At 37.1% G+C, this 27,413-nt stretch overlaps 1 protein-coding gene across 1 annotated transcript in view; it reads right to left on the bottom strand.

The window, feature by feature from the left end:
* Positions 1 to 15,440: 15,440 nt before the first annotated feature.
* LOC5564607 (probable sodium/potassium/calcium exchanger CG1090) overlaps positions 15,441 to 27,413 on the bottom strand; it is a 96,021-nt gene continuing 84,048 nt past the window's right edge. The window contains exons 2-4 of the mRNA XM_021857687.1: positions 20,358 to 20,856; positions 18,837 to 20,291; positions 15,441 to 18,767 (exon numbers count right to left, since the gene is read on the bottom strand). Of these exons, the coding sequence (XP_021713379.1) occupies positions 18,757 to 18,767; positions 18,837 to 20,291; positions 20,358 to 20,805 (1,914 nt within the window). The 5' untranslated portion in view covers positions 20,806 to 20,856 and the 3' untranslated portion in view covers positions 15,441 to 18,756. The remainder of the gene's footprint in view (positions 18,768 to 18,836; positions 20,292 to 20,357; positions 20,857 to 27,413) is intronic.

Below are 27,413 nucleotides of genomic sequence, written 5' to 3'. Positions count from 1 at the left end.
GTGTTGCTCTATGTTGCCTGAAAATTTGAGCTTGCGATTTTTTGCTTTTTTGGAGATATTAAGGTTCAAAAATTGCTCTATTTTTCAAGTTTTTTCATAATTTCTTAAGTTTTATGCGTCGTATTATTATTTTTTTTTCACCAGTGCTTGCGTTTGTTATATATTTATCAGCAAAAAATATTATATGCCATGGTTCTTAGGAAAAAAGTCAAATTCGGTGAAAAAATCGTTTTTCCACTAATTTTCTCTAATTTTGCCAATAACTCGAAAACAGTAGGCTGTGGAATTTTGACGCCTTCGAGAGAGTTGTTTATTTTATCAAAATGAACAACTTTGCCGAACACGCCAAGTCTCTAGAACAGCACAGTAAAAATTTAGATTGTGGCGCCACCTATGCGGACAATTTACGAACTATCCGTTTATGGCAGTAGATGGTCCTCGTTGTTACAAAAAACTTTGCCGAAGACACCAAATACCGGAAACGCTTCGTTACCAATTTTGTCCCGCCAGATTGCGTCGCTGGCCCATAGTGAACTGAGGGACAGGAGGTGCTTAACCAAAATTGTAATTTGTCCATATTTAGTTCAATTATGGTACAAAATACACTCATACTATCAAATTAGGATTATATTCGATCATGCTTGCGGGATCCAAAGTATTTTTTCATATTCAAAATAATTACTAAATAGGCTCAAAATTAAGAGGATACGTCAATTTTTTAAAGTTTTTCAAGCTTTTCTACTTTTTTCAAAAGGCATATTTCAATGATGTGTTCTTCTACGCAAACATTAGTCTACATAATAGCTTTCTTTTCTACTAATACACCATCTTGATTGGACCATGATTTCTCAATGTTTCGACTTTGTCCGGTATTAGGTGCTGTCCGGTACTGGGGGATCTCCCCCTATCATTAAAATTCTATTAAATCAGTTATCTTTTGATGAAAAACTATTTGCAAAATGATAAGTTTTTTTATAATATGCAGCAAATGATCCGAAAACAAGCATATAACAATTGGTAGAAAAATCTATCACCAGCCACCTGGCCACCCCGTCATCTCTTGCACACATAAACCATGCCAGTGCATAACAAAAATATGCGATAAATTCAATAAAAAAACAGAGAAATTCCATTGCCTTCCATTAAATCATAATGTTTCCTTTTGATATGTATGATTGAAGAGTAGATTTTGATTTCCAATACTTGTCAATCTACTTAATTTCCCATGTGTTTACATAAAAATATGCATGACACAATAGACTGATGCAAAATATGAAGTTTTTGCTCCCCTATGCTTAAACGATGTTAATTATGGTAAAAATGATCCTCCCAAAATTTGAAGTAATTCAGAAGAAATTTGGTTGTGCACACGCTATTTGAAGTTTATATGGAAATTACTATGGGAAAGGCAAACCTTTAGTGTTCAGTCCTCTAACTGCTCGTCATAATAATCTATGGAAAAGTGAACACACGCATCTCATGTGAAAACTTCCCAGCTACAACTTTGCTGAATACCACATTTCGATGGGACGTAAGGATAATTTGTTATTATTGATAACAAAGTCTAAATCATGCTGAGATGATCATTCAATTACATTCAGAGCAACACTGCTTTTTTAGCTGTAGAACATAGTAGCCTGGATTACTTTGACCTGTTCTTCCCGCCAGGAGCACCACTGTTGCCTGCCGAGCAGTTGGGAAGCATGCTACATGCAAACCAACTTTATGATGATGAATAACAATTTATCCTGACGTCCAATCAAAAAGTGGTATTCGGCAAAGTTGTAGCTAGGAGGATTTCACATAAGAAGAATTTGTTCACTTTTCCATAAAATATTATGACGAAGAGATAGAGAGCTGAACACAAAAGATTGGCGTTTTCCATAGTAATCTCCATACAAACTTCAAATGGCGTGTGCACAGCCAAATTGCTTCCAAATCTCTTCAAACTTTGGGAGGATGCTATTTACTATATTTCTCGCATAATCTGGGATAACGCCCTAAAAGCCATTGGTAACCACGTGTGTAGCTCGTTGTTTCTGAGCAAATGAATGTATAAACATCCAAACCAATACCACTGACAGGTAGATAATGATCGTTTCTTCACCATAGAGTTGATAAAAAAACGTGTAAATCCACTAATGGATCCAAATAATAATTTAAATATTTTAAATTGGAATGCTCGTTCTCTGAATGGTAAAGAGGACGAGCTGTTTAATTTTCTTACAGCTAATAACGTGCATATAGCAGTTATTACCGAAACTTATTTAAAACCTGGATCTAAACTCAAAAGAGATCCCAACTTTTTTGTTTATCGTAATGATCGACTTGATGGAGCATGTGGGGGAGTTGCAATCATCATTCATAGGCGTATAAAACATCAACTGTTTTCATCATTTGAAACTAAAGTTTTTGAAACTTTAGGTGTTTCTGTTGAAACACAGTTTGGTAAATATACTTTCATAGCTGCCTATTTGCCTTTTCAATGCTCTGGACAACAACTTAATTTGCTCCAAACTGACTTGCGAAAATTGACTCGCAATAAGTCAAAATTTTTTGTCATTGGTGACTTTAATGCCAAACATCGGTCATGGAATAATTCTCAAAGTAATTCCAACGGCAGAATTTTATTTGATGAGTGCTCTTCAGGATATTTCTCAATTCAATACCCTGATAGCCCTACATGTTTTTTCCTCTTCTAGAAATCCATCTACGATTGATTTGGTCTTAACCGACTCTAGTCATCTTTGTAGCCAACTGATTACTCATGCTGATTTTGATTCTGATCATGTCCCTGTTACATTTCAAATATCCCAAGAAGCGATTCTCAATCCTATCAGCTCTACTTTCAATTATTTACGAGCCGACTGGAATATATATAAAACGTATGTTGTTTCTAATCTTGATGTTAACATTTCTTTAGAAACTGAATTTGATATTGACAATGCTCTTGAAACTTTAACAAATTCCATTGTTGAGCAATTCCAAAATGTGAAGTAAAATTTGAATCCGTGATTATAGACGATGATCTTAAACTCTTGATCCGTCTTAAAAACGTGAGAAGAAGGCAATTTAAACGCACTCGCGATCCTGCTATGAAAATTATATGGCAGGATTTGCAGAAAGAAATCAAGAAACGTTTTGCTCAATTAAGAAACAAAACTTTTGAAAATAAAATTTCTCAATTGGACCCTGGCTCTAAGCCCTTTTGGAAATTATCTAAAATCTTGAAAAAACCTCAGAAGCCAATACCGGCATTGAAGGAGGAAAACAAAATATTACTAACTAATTGCGAAAAAGCTAAAAAACTTGCTATGCAGTTTGAAAGTGCGCACAATTTTAATTTAGGACTTACTAGTCCAATTGAAAATGAAGTTACTCAGGAGTTCGAAAATATTCTCAATCAAGAGAACGTTTTCGAAAATGCCTGTAAGACTGATTTGGAAGAAGTGAGAACTATTATTAAAAAATTCAAAAACATGAAAGCTCCTGGCGATGATGGAATTTTCTACATCCTCATCAAGAAACTTCCAGAAAGTAGCTTATCATTTTTAGTTGATATATTTAACAAATGTTTTCAATTAGCATATTTTCCTGACAAATGGAAAAATGCTAAGGTTGTTCCAATTTTAAAACCAGACAAAAATCCTGCAGCAGCTTCTAGCTATCGTCCAATCAGTTTGCTTTCCTCCATCAGTAAACTTTTTGAAAAGGTTATTTTGAACAGAATGATGGCTCACATCAACGAAAATTCAATTTTTGCCAATGAACAGTTCGGATTCCGCCATGGACATTCGACCACTCGTCAACTTTTACGTGTAACAAATTTGATCCGTTCCAACAAATCTGAAGGCTATTCTACTGGTCTTGCTCTTCTAGACATAGAAAAAGCATTCGACAGTGTTTGGCATGAAGGTTTGATTGTAAAATTAAAAAACTTTAATTTTCCAACATACATTGTTAGAATAATTCAAAGTTATCTGTCAAATCGTACACTTCAGGTTAATAGGGTAACGACTGTTTATTTCGTTCATAACCACTAACAGTTGGCGCCAGCGGCAAAAATTGCAGACAACAACCTTTCGAATATTAAGTTTCTCATACCGGCCGCCGAGCGCCGACACTGATGTTTGTATTCCTCTCACTGATCGCGCTACGCTGGATTTTCAAATTTCTCAAACTTTCAACACAAGCGCATGGAAGAATGGTAGTCGGAGAGCTGTCAAATCGTATGGAAAATAATGAAAATCGTAAATTGCTCGCAATTGACTGTTTAACGAGAAACTTGCGACGATCGACGCGCCACCATAATTCATATAACGGATGGTATTAGAACTAAATTGGAGGTGATGATTTCGCAATTTTGAGGTTAAAATCACCTCCAAACACTAGCGATTTTGCGGTGGGATGTTGACATTTGATCACGAATAAGGAAACTGAATCAAAAAAGTAGTGATTAGAAATCAAGTGTAAAGTGAAAACATAACTTTTTGTGTTTAGTTCATCTTCCGTGGTGCTTTCTTTGCTTCAGGATTTCGTTTTTACTACCATTGAAAAAGAGCCATCTATTGCCTTTTCAGTTTTGAATATCGCCCTATTATCAGAACTCTAGATCTGAAAGACTTCCTGTAAGAGCTGGTGTTCCTCAAGGCAGCAATTTGGGACCAATATTATACAATATTTTCACATCTGACTTACCTGAGTTACCTCAGGGATGTCAAAAATCTTTGTTTGCGGATGACACAGGCCTCTCCGCCAAAGGACGAAGCCTGCGTGTCATCTGTAGTCGATTGCAAAAAAGTTTGGATATTTTTTCTTCATACATAAAAATGGAAGATTTCTCCTAATGCTTCCAAAACTCAACTAATAATATTCCCACATAAACCAAAAGCTCTTTATTTGAAACCTTCAAGTAGACATGTTGTCACGATGAGAGGGGTTCCAATAAATTGGTCAGATGAAGTTAAGTATCTAGGGCTCATGCTAGATAAGAATTTAACTTTCAAAAATCACATTGAGGGCATTCAAGCCAAATGTAATAAATATGTAAAATGTCTCTATCCCCTTATCAATAGAAAATCAAAACTTTGTCTTAAGAACAAGCTTTTGATATTCAAACAAATTTTCAGGCCAGCCATGTTGTATGATGTACCAATATGGACTAGCTGTTGTAATACCAGGAAGAAAACTCTGCAGAGAATTCAAAATAAAATTTTGAAAATGATTCTGAGACTTCCTCCCTGGTATAGTACCAATGAGTTACATAGAATATCCAATGTTGAAATATTGGAACAACTGTCAAATAAAATAATAAATAATTTCAGGCAAAAATCGTTACAATCTTCTATTGCCACGATTAATGCGTTATATGTTTAGGTTAAGTTAGGTTAAGTATATTCAAAGCGTTTAAGTGTAAATCCATTCAAATCCTCAGAAACAATAAGCTACACACATGGCTACCAATGGCTTTTAGGGCGAGATCATAGGTTATGCGAGAATTAAAATCGTTCAAGCATAGGGGAGCAAACATTTCAAAATTTGCATCACTCTAATGACACAAATGTATATTTTTTGTTTGTTTGTTTTGAAAATGTATATGGAAAGGCTACTACTATTACATCAATGATGATTCAAATGATTCTTTGAGTTACTCGCCACTTCACCTTAAGTCGTTTCAGGCCGTTTTAAACTGTTTTAAGCCGTTTTAATGTAGTTTAGTCTGTTTTAAGCTGATTTGAGCTATATTAAGCTGTTTTAAACCATAATACATCATATTAAACTGGTTCAAGCCATTTTAAGCTGTTCTAAATTGTTTTAATCTGTAAGCGTGGCCATTACACAATATAATCGTTGGCCTCTTCTAGAGCCATCCAGGCCTCCCATTATAATTTTTGAGCTGCCTTTGTATCAGGCGTAGGGAAACGGTTTCTTGTCCGTTTCTGGTTCTAGCGTTTGCTATGAACGAATAGGTTGTGAGTGTGATAGATAGAGAGTGGAAGATAGAAGCAAGTGAAAGATACAAGCACAAAGTACGAGGAAAGGGACGGGCCTGGGATTGAATCCATGACCTTCTGCATATGAAGCAGAAGCGGTAGCCATTAGACCACAACCCCGTCATCCAGGCCTCCCACCATAATTTTTGATAATAAAAATATAAAACAAATAAACACGTACCAAAATCTTCTGAATCAATGTACATGACTCTTGTTATTGACAAAAATCTCTCCAGTACACAGCAAATAATCTTAAATTTACGTGACACGTAAACTTTTATAATAATCATGTAAAACGAGTTATAACTGAATATTCAACGATAAATAATGTAAACTGTCTCATTGCATCCGAAAATGCTTGCAACCCTGAGTGAAACTGAAACATTTCATGATCTTCTATCCAACATTCGCCAATATTGCATGCTTTCTTGCATCTAGAAAACAAGAATGCTCGGTTCACATGATTCTACGCTGAATATTCTGTCATATATAATGCACATGGATGAATAAGGCAATCCATGAGACAGCTGCGATCAGCTGGATTTTTTTGTTTACCATGTGCTTTTGACGTTTCGCGATTGGAGTGACTTTTCAATTACAAAGGAAAATTTAAAGCTCCGATAACACTCGCATGATTTGTTTACTCTTTCATTTCGGTTGCATTCACACTGTCAGTCCTATCACGAAAAGTCCTCATGGATAGCCTTATCGACGGCTTGTCATTTGATGTGCATTATTTATGATTGAATTTTCAGCGTGAAAATCATGTAAACCGAGCCGTTTTGCATGCAACATTCTTTAAGAGAAGACGTTTCGTGTTCAATATTAAAGATTTTGCTAGCAATGTTGGATATAATAGATGTTTTTGTAGGTTTTATCATTGAACTAGTGGTCCCGGCAAACTTCGTCTTGCCATCAAGTAGGCTGTTGGAAAATGCTATGGATCGTCCCATACAAAACGGCAGTTCCGTTCACTTTTGTTTTTACAACATTCCTGGCGAATATTCTGGAATTTTTATACACACAAACACGTCGGAACCCCTGACGAACAAATCGGAGAAAGAATCATTCAAATCCGTGGACCCGTTCGTAAGCCATTTCGTGACAAACAAACACCTTTCCATTTTTATTTATATAGATAATACATGAGAAATGGCTTTGCATGATTAAAGCTAAAATTACGTTACGTGTAAATCTAAGATTGTTTTGGTGTGTAGTTTAGTTTTTTTATGTTGTACAACTACAGTCACTCCACAGTTATGGATAGCACACAGATATGGATCAGAGTTGGCTTAAACGGAGAATATATCTCGCAAAACTTATGATCTCGGTCTAAAAGCCATTGGTAGCCATGTGTGTAGCTTATTGTTTCTGAGGATTTGAACGGATTTACACGTTTTTTATCAACTCTATGGTGAAGAAACGATCATTATCTACCTGCCAGTCAGTGCGCATCGTACCTTCGTGCTGTGCGTACACGAATTCTCTCTGCTCTTGGAAGTTTTCTTAAAAACTACCTAAAGCAATAAAACAGTACTTTTCAGTGCTACACAAAAAGTACTTTTCAGTGCTAAAATTAAAAACGGTACTTTTCAGTGCTACTTAAACAGTACTTTTCAGTACTATTTTTTCTTCTATTGATCCCTTTACGATCCTTGTTTGGACCCGTGCCTTCGATTTTTCGTTGGACCCGTTGGCGAAAGCTAGCGGTGGTAATCCTTCTTGGACACCGTCTAGGGAAAAAACCTCTCGAAGGTCACGTCTTTCTCGTTTATTAACTAAACATGGTATCAACAACTAACAAAAGGAAGGGTGAATCTCTGAATTCACTACTTCCTTCCAAAAAAGTGGGTTTTAAAACTGTCACTACACGTGGCAAGAATGGAAGAAAGGACGCTTCCCCGGAATGCGAAGTTTCTTCCAAGGGTGAAATGAATAATTGTATTGAAATGAGCAATCAGTTCGATGCTCTAGACAAATTTTCCGAACACCAAATCGAAGCAGCCTCTAGCCCAGGCTCTTTGATTCAAGTGAGGAAGCAAAGAGTGCCGCCTATCGTGGTCAGTTGTTCCGAATTTGGGGGATTTAGGCAGGAGATCTTGAACTCCATTAGGGGAATCAAGGTTTCCTTCCAAATCGCAAAGAAAGGAGACTGTCGCGTTTTGCCGGAAACTCTTAAAGATCGCGAACTTCTTCTCAGATATCTTGAAGAGAAGAAGCACAAATTTTTTACTTATGACGACAAAACTGAACGTTTGTTCAAAGTCGTCTTGAAAGGTCTCTCAAGTGACTATAAGTCACCTGAAGAGATCAAAAATGGAATAAATGATTTACTTGGATTTTCCCCAGTCCAAGTAATCATTATGAAAAAGAGAACCCAATCTGGCATTGTTCGGAAAGGGCTTTCTCAAGAATATTATTTAGTTCACTTTAACAAAAAAGAACTAAATAATATTAAAGCTTTAGAAAAAGCTAAACTTATGTTCGATGTCCGTGTGACGTGGGAACATTTCCAGAAACCTGGAGGAAATTACCAGAACCCCACTCAGTGCCGTCGGTGCCAAAAGTGGGGTCATGGTACAAAAAATTGTCGCATGGATGCTAAATGCATGATTTGCGGAGGTTCTTCTCACGCTAAGGACGACTGTCCTGTGAAAGAAGATACCAGAAAATTTCAATGCGCCAATTGCAAGGGCCCTCACAAAGCTAACTTTTGGGAATGCATTTCACGCAAAAGAGTCGTTGAGGCTCGTGCCAAGCAGATGAAGGATAATATCCGTTACGATAACGGTCGTTTCCGGAATTTGCCTGGTAGAGTATCGAACAATGCTCATTTTTCAGTTAACGATCGCTTGATTAGGAATCATACCCACCAGGAAGATCATAATCATGCTCATTCACAAACAAATTTTAATCCGTCGGGTAGCCGTTCGAATCTTTCAATTTCGAATGTATCTACCCACGGTAAATCCTTTGCCGATATCGTAGCAGGTAATTTGAACTCTTCCCCTGTTCGTTCCATGAGTACCCATTCTACTTGTTTCAAATCAAATGGAAAAAACCCTACCGCCACAGGTAACTCCTACCCCGCTTCTTCGTCTACCGAAAATTCCAATGGGAAATCATCAGATGATATGTCTGCCTCTGATTTTAATTTTCTAACTGAACAATTGAATCTAATGATTGATGCAATGTTCAAAGCCACCACTATGACTGAAGCAGTCCAATTAGGTGTAAAATTTACAAATAAAATTGTTATTGGATTACGTTTTTCTAATGGATCCAAATAATAATTTAAATATTTTAAATTGGAATGCTCGTTCTCTGAATGGTAAAGAGGACGAGCTGTTTAATTTTCTTACAGCTAATAACGTGCATATAGCAGTTATTACCGAAACTTATTTAAAACCTGGATCCAAATTTAAAAAAGATCCTAACTTTTTTGTTTATCGTAATGATCGACTTGATGGGGCATGTGGGGGAGTTGCAATCATCATTCATAGGCGTATAAAACATCAACTGTTTTCGTCATTTGAAACTAAAGTTTTTGAAACTTTAGGTGTTTCTGTTGAAACACAGTTTGGTAAATATACTTTCATAGCTGCCTATTTGCCTTTTCAATGCTCTGGACAGCAAGTTAATTGGCTTCAAACTGACTTGCGAAAATTAACTCGCAATAAGTCAAAATTTTTTGTCATTGGTGACTTTAATGCCAAACATCGGTCATGGAATAATTCTCAAAGTAATTCCAACGGCAGAATTTTATTTGATGAGTGCTCTTCAGGATATTTCTCAATTCAATACCCTGATAGCCCTACATGTTTTTCCTCTTCTAGAAATCCATCTACGATTGACTTGGTCTTAACCGACTCTAGTCATCTTTGTAGCCAATTAGTTACTCATGCTGATTTTGATTCTGATCATGTCCCTGTTACATTTCAAATATCGCATGAAGCGATTCTCAATCCTATCAGCTCCACTTTCAATTATTTACGAGCCGACTGGAATATATATGAAACGTATGTTGACTCTAATCTTGATGTTAACATTTCTTTAGAAACTAAACTTGATATTGACAATGCTCTTGAAACTTTAACAAATTCCATTGTTGAAGCCAGAAACATTGCAATTCCAAAATGTGAAGTAAAATTTGAATCCGTGATTATAGACGATGATCTTAAACTCTTGATCCGTCTTAAAAACGTGAGGAGAAGGCAATTTCAACGCACTCGTGATCCTGCTATGAAAATTATATGGCTGGATTTGCAGAAAGAAATCAAGAAACGTTTTGCAGATTTAAGAAACAAAAATTTTGAAAATAAAATTTCTCAATTGGACCCCGGCTCTAAGCCCTTTTGGAAATTATCTAAAATCTTGAAAAAACCTCAGAAGCCTATACCGGCATTGAAAGAGGTAAACAAATTATTACTAACTAATTGCGAAAAAGCTCAAAAACTTGCTATGCAGTTTGAAAGTGCGCACAATTTTAATTTAGGACTTACTAGTCCAATTGAAAATGAAGTTACTCAGGAGTTCGAAAATATTCTCAATCAAGAGAACGTTTTCGAAAATGCCTGGGAGACTGATTTGGAAGAAGTGAGAACTATTATTAAAAAATTCAAAAATATGAAAGCTCCTGGCGATGATGGAATTTTCTACATCCTCATCAAGAAACTTCCAGAAAGTAGCTTATCATTTTTAGTTGATATATTTAACAAATGTTTTCAATTAGCATATTTTCCTGACAAATGGAAAAATGCTAAGGTTGTTCCAATTTTAAAACCAGACAAAAATCCTGCAGAAGCTTCTAGCTATCGTCCAATCAGTTTGCTTTCCTCTATCAGTAAACTTTTTGAAAAGGTTATTTTAAACAGAATGATGGCCCACATCAACGAAAATTCAATTTTTGCCAATGAACAGTTCGGATTCCGCCATGGACATTCGACCACTCATCAACTTTTACGTGTAACAAATTTGATCCGTTCCAACAAATCTGAAGGCTACTCTACTGGTCTTGCTCTTCTAGACATAGAAAAAGCATTCGACAGTGTTTGGCATGAAGGTTTGATTGTAAAATTGAAAAATTTTAATTTTCCAACATACATTGTTAGAATAATTCAAAGTTATCTGTCAAATCGTACACTTCAGGTTAATTATCAGAACTCCAGATCTGAAAGACTTCCTGTAAGAGCTGGTGTTCCCCAAGGCAGCATTTTGGGACCAATATTATACAATATTTTCACATCTGACTTACCTGAGTTACCTCAGGGATGTCAAAAATCTTTGTTTGCGGATGACACAGGCCTCTCCGCCAAAGGACGAAGCCTGCGTGTCATCTGTAGTCGATTGCAAAAAAGTTTGGATATTTTTTCTTCATACTTGCAAAAATGGAAGATTTCTCCTAATGCTTCCAAAACTCAACTAATAATATTCCCACATAAACCAAAAGCTCTTTATTTGAAACCTTCAAGTAGACATGTTGTCACGATGAGAGGGGTTCCAATAAATTGGTCAGATGAAGTTAAGTATCTAGGACTCATGCTAGATAAGAATTTAACTTTCAAAAATCACATTGAGGGCATTCAAGCCAAATGTAACAAATATGTAAAATGTCTCTATCCCCTTATTAATAGAAAATCAAAACTTTGTCTTAAGAACAAGCTTTTGATATTCAAACAAATTTTCAGGCCAGCCATGTTGTATGCTGTACCAATATGGACTAGCTGTTGTAATACCAGGAAGAAAGCTCTGCAGAGAATTCAAAATAAAATTTTGAAAATGATTCTGAGGCTTCCTCCCTGGTATAGTACCAATGAGTTACATAGGATATCCAATGTTGAAACATTGGAACAAATGTCAAATAAAATAATCAATAATTTCAGGCAAAAATCGTTACAATCTTCTATTGCCACGATTAATGCGTTATATGTTTAGGTTAAGTTAGGTTAAGTATATTAAAAACTTTTTTTTTTCTCTTATAAGCAGGTGAAATCAACTCACCTGTAAAAATCTGAACTGCAACGGCAAATGAAATGTAATATGTTGTTAACAAAATGTTAATAAAATCTTAGATTTGTTTTACCAAATTAGGATGATAGTGTTGTCTAATAACACAGAACACCTAGATATAAGAAATAATGAATGTAATGTTTGGAATGATACTAATAAAGAAATTAAAAAAAAAAAAAAAAAAAAAAAAAAAATCTACCTGCCAGTGGTATTGGTTTGGATGTTTATACATTCATTTGCTCAGAAACATCGAGCTACACACGTGGTTACCAATGGCTTTTAGGGCGTTATCCCAGATTATGCGAGATATCATCAAATAGAGTAGAAATTACGCAGAACACATTTTATCTACGTGAACCATAAACCTGTACAGCATCCTAATCAATCATAACATCTTCTAGCATATTTTATTCGTCCATAAGAAAAAAAAAGTCATCCATATTCATAGAATCGTTGATTCATATCTGTGGGGATAAGATCAACGATAAGACGATTCCGAAAGAAACGCCAAAACGTATGCTTTCACTATCACACCATTCGTTTACTACACAGATAAATTGCTTTTATAGTGTTCTGATCCATAATATGAGTCGATTTGATCCATAATAAGGACCCTACTTTTCCACTGATCAACATCTGTGGGATGGACAACGTTTGAAATTTCTATCGAAATCGACACTTTTTCGTAAATAACCGCGATTTTATATGTGTATTCCAGAAAACAACTATATTCGGCATTGTCAGGAAGGTTATTTTGTTTTGTACAACGTCACCATGATTTGTAATAATATTTTATTCTAAAAAATGACCCTTAGTTGATCCATAACTGTGGGGTGACTGTATAGTGAGGAAACCTTGCTATAGTCTCACATAGCATCAGCGCGCTACAGCGTGGCGGTTCCGACTTCGGTGAACCGTGCGACAACCAAAAGCTTAACTTTTCGGCTGACGATCGAATGGTTACTGTTAGAAATAGCGATAAGCGCAATTTTTCGACGTTTCCGTTGAAAAAAATACCGTGGTACAAAAAAGCGTCAATATCCTGGAAATTTCATTCCTAAAATTTGTTTTTTTTTTATGTTACCAAATAACGCTGTTCCAGCATAATACAGCATATTCACTGCATTATTTATTTCTGGAGGATACCCTGCTCAAGGTTCCCGGTGATGATGATTTCGCTTATGAGAATTCTCTGAAGAAATTCATAGATTAAATCCAACTCGTATAATGTCCGAAAAAAATTAATCAAAAAACATACAGAATTACAGTGGCCTCTCTACAACTCGATATCGAAGAGACCATCGAGATAGGGAGAGATCGAGACAAAGAACAAATTTTTGATGAATACTAGATTGAAAAACACTCCGTTGCCAAGAAATTAGTACACAAACAGACGTCATTTTGCGCTCCTAATTTGTTTTGAATCCCAAAACTTTGGTCTAGTAACCTTCGATATTGGTCATATTGACATTTGGAGAGAAAATTGAGAACAAAAAATCAACAGTAACACATCGAGATATGGAGATGTCGAGATAGGGAGGATATCGAGATATGGAAAGTGAGAATCTGTGAAGACTGAAGGGACTTATGAAATCATCGACATAGGGAGAGATATCGAGATGTAGAACATCGAGATGAGGAGAGTCGACAGTACTAAAGGAATTTCTCGGACAATACATAGCGAATTTATTTGTCAAAAAACAAGGATTAACTTTCAAGAAATTTTGGCATCGCTAAGTTTTTTTTCAGAGGCTGAAATTTAACCAGGTGTGAAAAATGTAACAAAATAGAGTTTTCACATGAATAAATTTATTATTCATAAATTTATAAATTCCAAGAAAACTTATTATTTCATAATTTATTTGATGAATTTCCAATAGATTTCTAGCAAAAATTTTCAAAAAACTTTGATATTATTTATAGAATTTAAGTATAATAAATTTCCTCAAGGCATATTGAAGGGTGGCTTCAGAACTTTTAAAATCTCTTGGAAATAAGTCAAATAATATTGTTCATATTTTCAAATCGAATTCCTCCTCGTGGACATTCCTTGTATACATGTCTACTTTTTACTTATGTTACTTAATCTTTCAATAGTTTAGTTTTCCCTCGCAATTCCTCCTTAAAATCAATGATTCGGTCAAATCTAATACTGAGCTATTTGGCTGAAAGTTCTACTAAAAATTATTCTGTAAAATCCTTTAAATAGTTTTTTTCTCAAAAAAAAAAAAATATTACGAATTCTTCCGCGAAATTCCCGAAAAAATATTTCAAAATGCAAATTGCGAAAAAAATAAGAAATATTTCCAAAATGCAAATCTCCGGATTGTTCAAGAATAAAAAAAAAAGTTTTTGATGTGTCGCTTGCCTTTGAACACAGTATGTGTATGCATCCAAGAAGGCCAACCACGCGTTCGTTTTTGACAACAGTGACAACACTCGGCCGCGTCGTCGTCGGAAGAGTCATAGATTTTTTTTTGAGAAATCCACAATTATTCCTGAAAATCCTAAACAAATTTTCAATAAACAACTGGATGATACTTTAAACTAACAATTGGTATTTATATGTAATAAGTACGTAGAGAACCTTCCAAGTGAAATGATCAAATGAATTTCTAATGCATTATCTGGTGGAATTCTTCAAGAGATTGTATTTAGCAATTCGATAGAAATTCATCGAGAAATTTTCTGGTGAAATCAGAAAGTCTGGGAATTATGTTTCGTAGGAATCCCAGGACGAAATCAGCGAAAACTGGAAAAGGAGTTCTTGGAGAAAGTTCTGAAAACTACAAACATATTTCATAAAGAAATTCCCGTAGGAATTCTAATAGGAATCTCTTCAAAGCAAATGGTTTAATACCTGAAAAGTTCGTAGAAAAATCACAGAGGAAATGTATTGGGAGTGAGTTGTTTTGCTAGAATTTTTAAAGAATTTTTGACTGGAAAGCGAAAATTAAACTTTACAAATATTATTGATGTGCCGCGAAATGAGACAAATTAACAAATAAATAAACCATTACAAAAATATTTAAACTACGAAATTTGTGAAAATCGTGATTATTACGATCGACATTCTTCTTCTTCTTCTTCTTGGCTTTACGTCCTCTCTGGGACAAGCCTGCTTCTCACCTTCTCACCACAGTTGCCAAAGTTGCCAGGAACAATGTTACTTTATGCCTAGGAAAGTCAAGGAAATTTCCTTTGCGAAAAGATCCTGGACCGACCGGGAATCGAACCCAGACAACTTTGCCTTGTAGCCGCGGACTCTAACCACTCGGCTAAGGAATGATTTCACATTCCAAAGCTAGATACGATAGCTTTTCAAATGAAAACGAATTAATGTGAGGGAGAGGAGCAAAATTTCGTCGTTGGTGGAATTTTACAAAAAATAATGGTGATGATCGGATATTACACGAATAGTCAAAGTCATTCACTCGCTAGATTTTCAATACATTTTTATTTAACTTCTCAACAATTAACATCTCATGGTATGAGCATTTTTTTGTTTTTGTTCTCTTGATTTTTTTTCTTCGGTATTCATTGTGGCTGTTTGGTTGCATGGGATTTCATTTGACTGGAATTTTTGGTATTCAGTGTTTGTGTAATGTTCTTGTGTGTATGTGTGACCTTGTTCCGAGATTTTTTCTTCTTCTGGGTTTTTGTATGTGTGTTTTTAAGTCTGTTGAAGGGCAATCTGTGAACATTTCTATTGTTGTTTTGGATAATAGCAAGTTTAAATTTGGTACTCTCTTCGTTTTCCAATCTCATTTCAGTTACTTAATTTGATGAATTTTCACAAACACGTATAGTGAAGCTTGATTAGTGTTCTTCCGTTCTTCTGCGATTCAATATAGTTTTGTTTCTAGCGCTGGAGTGTTTCGGTTTCTTTTGTTCACCCTTCATTTCTTGTGCAATTGTAATATCTATGCTTATATTTTTTCCCATTCTCTAGTATTGATTGTGGTACTCTTCTATTTCCTTTCGCAAAAGGGTACACTGGTGACAGATTAATGTAGTTATATATCGCGTAGACTTACTATGACTCATTTAGTTAACACTACATAAAACGAAAAATAACACTTAACCTCACCGTTCTGGTTCACGACTTAAGGCTGTCGCCGATGTTACAGTTTTTGTTTACATTTTCTTTGCAGTTTTGGCTGAATGGGTTTGTTTTTGCATTAGTGCCTTTGCGTTTGCTCTGCGGGTATGTTCGGGGTTTTTAGAAAACTCGAAATTGACAATATCTTTCTGCGTTTTGGCTGCTAGTTTAGAGGAATTCGGTTTGCGCTCTTGTCACTAATATTAAGTGTTGGGTGTTGTATGAGCACACTTCTCTTTTGTTTTACTTCCTCTACAGGGAACAATTGAAACGTTGCCTTTCGAATGGTCAAACCCTATGATAGTTAACCGATAATTTTTATCAAGCTAGTTGAGAAGGAAGTAGATTGTATGTTTTGTAAACATCTATTGTCAGAGGGTTTTTGGTAATTTAGGTTCTCAAGTATGTGTATGAGTGCTTTCTGTATCGGTGCCACAGCAATGCAAACTTTAATCCGAATGAAGGTGTGTGTGTAATATCTCTATTTAACTGTGGCGGTGACAATTTCTGCATTAATCGTATAAATCATCGTTACGTGCAGTTTCTGTTGCAATGGTATCTTATCAGCTCCCGTTCTAGATTCGGTTCATCAGGATTTTTGCTTGCTATTTACAGTCTTAAATGTTAATATAATCCGCTATGTCGGGAATGTGACTAGATGATACGATACCGGTCATGAAAATCAATCGCAATATCATTATTTTATCAAACAAAGTTCCGTAGAAATCTATAATCCATGTTGGTTGCTTATCGATTTTTGGTTTCGGTAAAATCTGTTCCATCAGAACGCAGCCATCGGAGTCGCACGTGGCATGATATGCATCCAAGTAGGCCAACCACGTGTTCGTTTTTGACAGCAGTGACAACACTCGGCCGCGTCGTCGTCGGAAGATCAGAGGGGAAGCGAAGGAAATCATAACAAACGTTGGATTTGGGGTCGGGGTGTTGTGACAGCTAACAGTTGACAGTTACTCTCGTGGTTTAATCGAAATACGTAGTTTGGTTTAAGGTGACAGTGTTTTACCGTCAGTGATGGTGAATTTTAGTGTAAATATAACATTGTTGACATTCAGCACGATTGACCAAAAGATTATTTTGAGTTTGTTTAGATTTGAGTACAGTAAATAAGTTTCGTTTGTGGAGTTTTCATCAATCGATAACGTTCTAAATAGGGTAAGGTTGGTTTCACTTAACGATATACTTGCTATGCCGTTTGATAATCTTCTTTGGTAAATATATCTATATATTTAAATATTTCTTATGTAAACTTCTTCTGCCATTCTTAATGTTTTGTTCAATATTCGCTGTTCTGGGTTGAATTTCATTTGGACTTACGTCTAATTTTGTTCTATATCAGTTTAGTCAAACAATAAGCAACGAATTGTAATAACATAAGTCTTATCTTATTAGGGCTAAACATGCACTTAGGTAGGGTTTTAACTTGGAGATAGTTTTCAACAATATGAGGAGATAACTCGTACTTTGCTAACATCAGAGGTAAACTCAAACCTACCCGAAGAAATATTGTCAGTTTCAACAAAGTTTCAGACTAATCAGTGAGAAGCATACTGTTTGTTTGCATTTCTTTGTTCATAGTAATATGTATACTTACTCGATTATTGGTACTAGCAACTAGTAGATGTAAGCTAAATATAGTATTCAACACGACGACAGAGAGTTGGCTCAAACAAGACTAGAATCTTACTGTTGTTTTTTTGTTTATAGGTATTGTACAATGTTTTACATTTTGCAGAGCCAATTATTTCGATTTTCGGTATTCACATTAGTTTTGCTTTGCTTACTCTCATCTGTCGTCCATTACACGGTGTGTATTTACAGGTTACGCAGTTACAATTGGTGACATTTGTGTGGGACGTTACACCAGAGTGCGTTCCTCTATGAGAAAAAAAAAGTTAACGAAAACTAAACTTCTAGAACACATTTTGCACTGACCGTTAGCACCAATCATCGAGTTTGAAAGACTGGCGCAAGCGAATCAGGCGTTATTAAAATAAAAACTAACGCTATTCTATTACGGTCTACGACGAAATAATTAAGTTTATAGAAAAAGAGATTTCAACTACAGGCGTGTTTGGTTAAATTTGAGCTACAATCATTAGAACAGTAATGAGAACATAAACAATAAAAAATTGGAACAATAACAGAAGTAATCAAGGAAGCATTCGGTAAAGTTGGAACGGAACAATAACCGGTACCCGGTGGCTATTGGCTAGCGCAATTCATCCGGTAGGGTGCTGGTCAATACAGTTGGTGTTTGTTCAAGAGAATACACAATTCAGTGAGTGCATGGTTAAGTGACAAACAGAGAGAGACAGAGGTTGATTTTAAGACGTACCGTTCGTCGTGATTTTGTGACATCCGCGTTTGCTCACATACACAGACTCAGACAGACAGAGACATATAAGAGGGAGACGGATAGTTTGACGCACCCGGATTGACATTTTTGCTTAGCCTAGAAAACAGAACAGGAAACACTGGGATACGGCTTAGATTAATTGGTATGCGTTACTCGAAGTAAAGAAAAGTCTGTGAGCTTAGGTGTGTGCGAGTCTTGAGAGTGCATGGGAAAGAGACAGAGAGAGGGTGATGGTGAATTGACAGATGACGGCTGGAACCACACACGTCCGGCGTTTAGTAGAGGCCTGTAAACAAAGATAAGGCAATTGGTTAGAGCATGTTTCACCACACGAGAAAGATTCAAGGCAACTCACTGAAACACTCCGGTGGGTTCAGCTGGCCGAAGTAGTTGAGCTCGTACAGCGAGGCAATGGTGATAAAGATAAGGTACCATATCATCAAGACGATACCGAGCCGTTTGTCCAGCTTCCAGCCGTTCATGTGGGTCGCGACTAGCAGGAAAACCACGGTGGACAATAACGACAACGTCGAGTAGGTCAGGCCCTTGCTGATGACATTGACATGCGAGCCCGGTTTGATGATGGCCGTCTGAATGAACCAGGGCAAACCGAGGCAGATGAGAATGTCGAACACGTTGGAACCGACGGCATTGGAGACGGCCATGTCGCCGTAACCTTCCTTGATGACCGCGATGGAACTAAGGGCGTCCGGGACGGAAACACCGGCTGCTACGAACGTTAGTCCCATGACGGTATCAGGGATGCCGAGGGTCGAGCCGATAATCGTTATCATCCACACCATGAAGTATGAGTAGAATGAAATCCAGATCATGGACACGAGGAAGGTGAAAGGGTACCAATTTTTATACTTCTCCGTTTTGCAGTCGGGCATCGTTTTACGTGCCGTGTAGTGAATCGGATACACAATGTACCAAGCGACCAGCTTAAGCGGACCTCCTTCGGTTGGTTTCTCCAGTGGATTGTGCGATTCTTGTGGCCGAGGTTCCTTCGGTTTGTAGTAATCATCGGCAGTCGGTTGAATAGCTCCGGTGGTGACGGTCGTTGTTTGTGCCACTGGTTGAGCAGCTTGCTGAGGAGCATTCGTCGGGTCCTGTCCGTACTGGTCATCGTATCCGTAGTTCTGTTGACCACTCCACGCTGCATTTGGGTCGTAGGCATTTGTTGAATAGTTGTTAGCAGGAGGAGCGGCAGCACCACCTTCTCCCCACGCAGCATTTGGATCCCAGCTAGCGTTAGGGTCCATGTAGCCTTGGTCGGCCACAGGTTGCGGTTGCGGTGGAGGTGGTTGTTCTTGCTGTTCAACAACAGCACCCGCCTGCTGACCTTGAGTGTAAGTCGTATCTGGAAGGTTTTTGTAGGTTACCAGAGCAGATTGTTCCTCTTTAGTTGGAAGCTTAATAGGAAGATTCAAAGTATGAGCCCACTTTTCCAACGGGCTGTTGAAATTCAGCACAATACAGTAGACGACGTAGAACAGCATCATAATAAGTGCTTCCACCCAAGAGATGACATCGTTGAAGATCACTATCAGCATCACCAGGATCGAGATCGAGTAGAAGGCACAATCTCGCACTAGAGGCCACCAATTCAGCTGCAGCACAGTTCCGGAACATAATGCGCACACCGAAATCACGAACATGATGTTGAACACAGCTGAACCGATGACACCGCTGATACCGATGTCGTCCTTTGCGAAGAATACACCTATCACAACGGTTGCCAGCTCTGGCGCCGAGCTGCCCGCTGCCATGAATGTAGCACCAGCCACATCTGGCGACAGTTTCAATTCTACAAATAAAATCGAAATATTAGTTTCAAGCCCGTTAGCACCAACCACCAATCCACAGCACTCACCTTCACAGATCCTATCTAAGCTGGAAACGAAGTAGTCATCGCAAACGATGGCCAATCCCAGAAAGGTAAATACGGCCACTAGCACGTGGAGAACCAATCCACCATGTCTCCGCACGCTTGGCCCCATCAGAGGCCGTGGGAACTGCTCTATTGCAGGAGGAGTGCAGTTCTCCCTCCGCGGTCGCCATGTCGGATGGCCATGGTGCGTAAATGTGGCCTTCGTTGCGCTCTCGGTGGTACCCTCTTCATCCTCGCCGGGTTCCACGGTGCTCGTAGAGTAGAACAGCGGCGATTCGTTCGACGCCGGAATTTCCGATTCCGACAGCTCATCGAAGTCAGCATTGGTCGTTGCAGTGTTACCAATCGTAGCGGAGTATGCGTGAAAACTGGAATATATTAGGAAAACGATTCCCATGTGCCAGTAGCGTCCGCGTCGTGTTCGCCTCATTGCCGGGCTGCCTACGGGTGCTACTCTTCCGGGTCCGAGAAGATTACGAGCCTATTGTGAAAGGGAGCAGAGATGAAAAATACCACCATTATTGATCTCATTCGACAGAAGTGACAGGCAATTGACGGTTCAAGTGTCATAGATATAAATGACTATCATCAACGTTGAGCGAGGAGCAGCATGAAAAAGGAGCACAACAATCAAAGCTCATAATCGTATAAATTTACCATTCCCAGTAGGATTCAATGTGCGTGAGCCGAGTGGAGAGCTATCAGAGAATAGAGATTTCATTAAACGGGATAAACATCATTAAAATGCTCTGCAGGGTTGGTAATCAGCCATCATGGTGCAGGGATGAGTAAAATGTTTCTTGGCTTGCTTCGATAGCACTCCCAACGTTGGACTGAAGAAGTCGCTATATGTTATATTTTAATGGTGGCGCCCGGAAGTGAAACTGAGAGTGTAAAAAAAACTCAAATTTTCATACACAGTAAAAGTTGAGGAAGACGAGCATGACGGTGACGGTTCATCTAGCGTTTTTCTCCGTTTGCCGCTCGGTTTGCCGGCACGATGATTGAATGTGGAGAAGAGCGAGCTTTTTTCGTTTCTGAGGACTGTTTTGTCGCATCATAGGATTTTTTCAGATGGGTTTCGAAAGCGACGTGGATTGCGGTTTTCTGAGAAGCGTTTCTAGACCACGGGATATAATATGTAGATTAGCACAAAGTAGGTAGCTGCTTCGAAGAAAATGCTGTTTTTTTACATTTGATAGGAGGTTCGGTCGCTGATAGCACTTGAAGTCAGATGAAAAATGAAATCAAGTTTTCAATAACGAACTTCGATTCAAACAAAATCTTCATTTAAGTTTTACAAGTTCGGTGTTGAGTGAAGTTCCAGCTCTTCCTGATAGTGATATTGGTGAGCGCGATCGAGTTGAATTGGGCTCAACAGCGTCTTGCAAAGCCATTGTTTACCAATGTCGATGTGCCTTTTGAAATGTTTGACCAGTTATGATCACTTCTGTAAGAAAGTAATTTCATTTTGTTGATAGTATTTTACAAATAATTATTTTGATTTTTTCTTCGATGTGCTCAAAAAATCACGTTATTGTTACCGACAGTATTTTTTTATTTTTTGCTTTTTAACTTTCATTGCAACTTGCAAGTATTTATTCACTCCCAAACAAAAATTAGTCCAAGATTCAACGAAAAAAAGGGATTTCTAAATAGATATCGAGTTATGGAGAGTAATTTACCTCTCACGTAACATCGACTAGTGGAGATATCGAGTTATAGAAATATCGACTTATGTAGAGCACGATGTATGGAAATATAAATATAAATAATATGGACCGAAAAATCCATCGAGCTATAGAGTATATCGAGTTATAGAATATCGAGTTGTGGAGTGTCGACTGTATTTATAATATCATGATACAAACTGCTTTCTTTTGGAATTTTTTTTAGAATCCTTTGGAATTTCCTTAGGAAATTTCTTCCGGTATTTACTGTGTAATTTTCTTCAGAATTTTCTTATGAATTTCCTTTGATTTTCTCTAGAAGTTCTTCTGGAGTTCATTTGAATTTCTTTAGGAAGTTTCTTCAGGATGTTCCTTCAAGATTTACCTCCAAGAAATTCCTTTAAAAATTTTCTCCAGAAAGTTCCTTCAGGTAGGTCCTCTAGGATGTTAATTCAGGAAGTTCCTTTAGAAAGTTCTTTTAGGAAGTTTCACCACGAAATTTCTTCAAGAAAATTCTCCAGGAAGATTATTTAGGAAGTTCCTTCAAGAAGTTCCTCCAAGAAGTTTCTCCAAAAAGTTCCTCCAGGCAGTTCCTTCAAGAAGTTCTTCCAGGAAGTTCCTCCAGGAAGTTCCTTCAGGAAGTTCCTTCAGGAAGTTCTTTGAGTTCTTCTTCAAATTCAGGATTTTTTCTCGAATTACTTCGGATTTTTTTTTCAGGAAATTCGCTCATTTCATCCCACTTGAAGTACCTCCACAAATTTATCTGAATGCTCCAGGAAAATCCCTAGAATTTTCTCCAGATGTTTCTTCATGGGTTCAAAAGAGATTATAAAGAATTTTTCAAAGGAAATTTAGAGATAATTCCGAAAGAAATTTCGAAGGAAACTCCGAAGGAAATTCAAAAGAAAATGTCGAAGGAAATTCCAAAGGAAATTTCGAATGTAATTCCAAATGAAATTCTGAAGTAAATTCCAAAGCTTCAAAAGTCTTTCCAATGGAAATTTCGAATAATATTCCGAAGGAAGGTCCAAAGGTAATTCCAGATCAAATTTCAAAGGAAATTCCGAAGGAAACTCTAGAGAAAATTTCGAAGGACGCTTACTAAAAAGATTTTTCCGATGGAACTTCGCAAATCCAAAGGAATTTCCAGAGAAAATTCTTTAGAAAATTCCGAAGTAAATTCCAAAGTAAGCTTCAGAAGAAGCTCAAAAAAAAAAAAAAAGAAATTGAAGAAAATTTAAAGGTAATTTCAAACGAAATTCCGAAGGAAACTTCAAATGAAATTCCAAAGGAAATTCCGAAGAAAATTCCCAAGGAAGTTCCGAATGAAATATCGAATAAAATTCCGAAGGAAGCTTCAAAGGAAATTCCAAAAGAAACTTCAAAGGAAATTCCGAATAATTATTATTATTATGAATGTCAAACCGAATTTAGGAAAATCAAGAGTACCGTAATTCTGAGGCAAATTGATAACTATTTAACAACTTTCTGTTGTGTTATCCTTCAGAATTCAAATATTGTCAAATAAATTTCGACAAAATCAGTAGGGTCAGTGTTCCCTTAGTAGACAGTCCCCTATAGTCGCACTAGTGGCTTTTTACGGCCGTTTCGCTATAAATCATTTCAAAATATTTTTTGACATGAAGGCCAGGAGCTATTTATCTAAGTACCATTTATACACAGCTTGATTTTGTTCAAAAAATGATCGAAATAATTAGTTTTGCTTAATATTTGAGCTCCCTTGAGCCTATAGTGAACCTATTGTTCCTATAGTAGCACTACTGAGAGAAACTATTTTTATTATACGAAATTATTGATGAATTAAGAACTTTTTATACATCAAACGAAAGCTTTTGATCCACACTGTAAAGGAAAAATATAAAAGTTTTGTAAAAAATACGGTTTGGATTTGTATTTTGCCAACGCCGTGGTGCTAGTGCTACTATAGGAACAAAAATTGGAAATAGTGCTACTATAGGCTCATGTATTCCTATAGTGGCCCACGCGATAATAAATACAAACATACGAGTTTTCGTAGTTTTCATATTTTTCCTATAAAACCAAGATAAAAAGCTTTCAGATGATGTAAAAATAAGGACGCTATCGTTATTTTTCGATTGTATACGAATATTTGTTCTTAGCTATGCGGCTATTGGTACATCGACCCTACTCTATTGATCTTTATCAGTTTATGTAATCGACTTTTCATGAAATAAAATTCGGGAGGAAGGTGTGTTTTCATGTTATGAAAATACACCATGACCAAAAGTCATGAAATAATGAAGCATTTTACCGTAACGCCGGCTGTACGTTACGTTTTCAATTTTTAGCGAAGAAAAATGTCAATATAAATCCTCAAATCATGAAGCATGTATGCTGGAACCATGAATAAAATTCATGGAAACATAAGCACTATTCATGAATTTAGTCATCTGTCATTTATGATTCCTATTTTTTATGCGAAAAGTGGCAATTTCGGTCATGAAATCATGATGCAGGATCTGATATTATGAACACAGTTCATGAAAACATGAGCACTTTTCATGTATTTAGATGCCTATCATTTATGATTTCGATTTTGGTGCTGAAAAGTGGCATCCCTGAATCATGAACTCATTTCATGAAAACAGGCATTATACGTCAATTAAGATCCCAGTTTGTAGTTGCCATTTGTAAACAAATAAAATGAAGATTAAAATAGTTACAGTTTTTGTGCCGGTAGTTTCGTAATAAACCGTGAAAACCTTCCAAAAACGTCAACATAACAAGTGCCACATCTTCAGCGCTTACATTCGTCGGTTTGGTTTGTACGCGAAATGTTGTTTCGAGCATCAATTGAATTGGCAAATTGTTCCTGGGCTCACAAAATGCTGGTGGATTGCATGAGTGATGGAACACTTTTTAAGGACGCGGATGTTGAAAGTGGAACTGGAACATTCGGCCACCGAAGGACTTTTGTGAGCTGCTCTGTTATGAGATGTGAGGAATACATCACTTCCAAACAGTTAAATCGTCGACGAGCTTGTCAAGCAAAATCTTTGCTCGAAGTCAAACATTACCCGGTTCTGCATAGTCAGGAAGAAGTAAGTGCATTTTGGAACAATGTGGGAACTCACGGAAATTTCGCCAAGAATGTCATCGATATGATGACATGGTTCCAAAGAACTTAAACTTTTTCAAAAACAAAACTTTTTTTATAATTTCACTAGAAAACATCACCGATCGCCATGAGACACGTTGACTAAGGTAAAGAAAATTACAGTTAGATTTGTGTATCGCCCTGAGCATACAAATTCGTGCATAATAGTCACGATTTCATGACTTTAAGTCATGATATCATGAAAGAGAAAATTTTATGAATTCATGACTTTTTGTTCATGATTCCGGCAACGGATTTTTTTCCGTGCATGAAATAAGCACATTATTTGAGAATAAACAGTTTTATGAGTAAACAACTACACTTGCAATGCTGCATGATAATAAAAATGAATTCAGTAGTTCATATTTTTTTGAAGACACGGACACGTTAATGCTTCCAGTGGACGGTTTTGTCCTTTGAAGGAAGCACCACACTAGATAACGGACAAGCAATGGCACAGTCGAAATACGTTCCTGACGAAAAGTTTTCCTGACTGAAGCGGGAATCGAACCCACACTCCTTGACTCGATGCGGCTAAATGCTTGGTAACACTAACCAAACGGCCACGAAACCCACAATATTTAAGCTAACCAGTGGATTGTTTATCACCGACATTTCCAACTGTATTACTTACACCTTCAAAAAGTGAAAATATTTCTATGCAAAATTGACTTTAATAAAAATGAAATAGTTCAAAATCATCATTAGATATCTATAAACTAGAAACCATGTCTGTGGTGCTAACGAAACCTTCAGCACCTTTGGGAGGAAATGTATTTTGGTACCGACCTGATCAAATTCAACCCAGTGATCAATTTCCCCCTGGATTGCGGTAGGTATCAGATAATGCAAGCTCTCTTGTCAGTCTGTACAGTGGGTACGTGATCGATCAACTACACCCCGAATAAGGTACCGCTTTTAAAAATGATACACTCTTAAAATAATGAAAATCACTGCGGACGTAATTCACATTATGACTGAATGACACATGATGTAAGTGATGAAATGACGTAAGAATGTGTTCTGAATGATGTATTGAACTAAAAATGTAATTTTACATGATGAAGGACATGAAAACGATGCCACTATGATAGAAATTTCCCGAATCAGACATCATCGTATTTAAAATGTGACACAAATTCACGTCATTTGGCTCGCTTCTTTTATTTATGTGCATCCCAAAGACGTAAAATCACATGATTTTTTTCAGAGTGTATAGCATATAAATCACAACTGTTGTACTAAGTACTGTAATCCGTGGGAAAATTGATCACGAATTGGGGCGAATTTGATCAGATACCAAATATCATTTCCTTCCAAGAATGCTGAAAGTTTCGATTTTTTTTACGGCGACAGCGACAAGCAATCGCAGCAGTTTCGTTGCTGTTTCGCTACATGTAGATGAGCGTGTCTAAACCACAGTGACGCGATTTCGCAACGATTTTCGTCGTGTCGATCTAGTTAGTTTCATACACTGAGAACAGCGTTGCGGTTGAAAATACTATATCAGAGGGTTAAATTAAATACACAACGCCACTTGATTTGTGCAGACTAAATTCGCATTTATTTAGAATATTTTGTGCATTCAATTTTACCATGGCACCATTTGTATAGTAAAAATTACTATATCGTGGTTAAAAACTTGCAGCAGACCAGAATCGAACCGAGGATCTGGCGATTGTCAAGCGCGAACGCTAGCCGCTCGGCTATCGACGCGGTTGGATTGAGAAGGAACAAAACGCAAATAAAAAGCGTTCATGATAGCTCAATCGTGGTTGGAATAGTAAATTTAAACACACGTTCATGGTTCTCATTACTGCAACGCTTGTTTCAGTGTACAAGAGTGCTTGCAGCGACACAACAACGAAATCGCGGCCATTTTTCGTCGATCTTTCTGATAGTGGTATTGGATTTTACTCAGGTGGCGCGGATCATTGATGCGTGCCACTAGTTCTGTCTTTCATTCTCCCGCTGTTCTTATGCAGCGCAAATAGTGACGTCACTATTTGCACTGCATAAGAACAGCGGGAGAGTAAAAGAGAGCACTAGTGTCACGCATCAATTATCCGCGCCACCTGGATAAAATCCATAACATTGGTATTGGTGAGCGTGTTTGAGTTGAATTGGACTCAAGAGCGCCTTGCAAAGCCAATGTTTACCAATGTCGATGTGCCCTTTTGAAATGTTTGTCCAGAATTTAGCAAATGAATAACTGTTGTAGTGCTCTGA

This window comes from Aedes aegypti, chromosome 1, assembly GCF_002204515.2.
Source record: "Aedes aegypti strain LVP_AGWG chromosome 1, AaegL5.0 Primary Assembly, whole genome shotgun sequence".
In the NCBI taxonomy this organism is placed as follows: Eukaryota; Metazoa; Arthropoda; class Insecta; order Diptera; family Culicidae; genus Aedes; species Aedes aegypti.
This window is presented reverse-complemented; position numbering and strand designations above follow the sequence as displayed.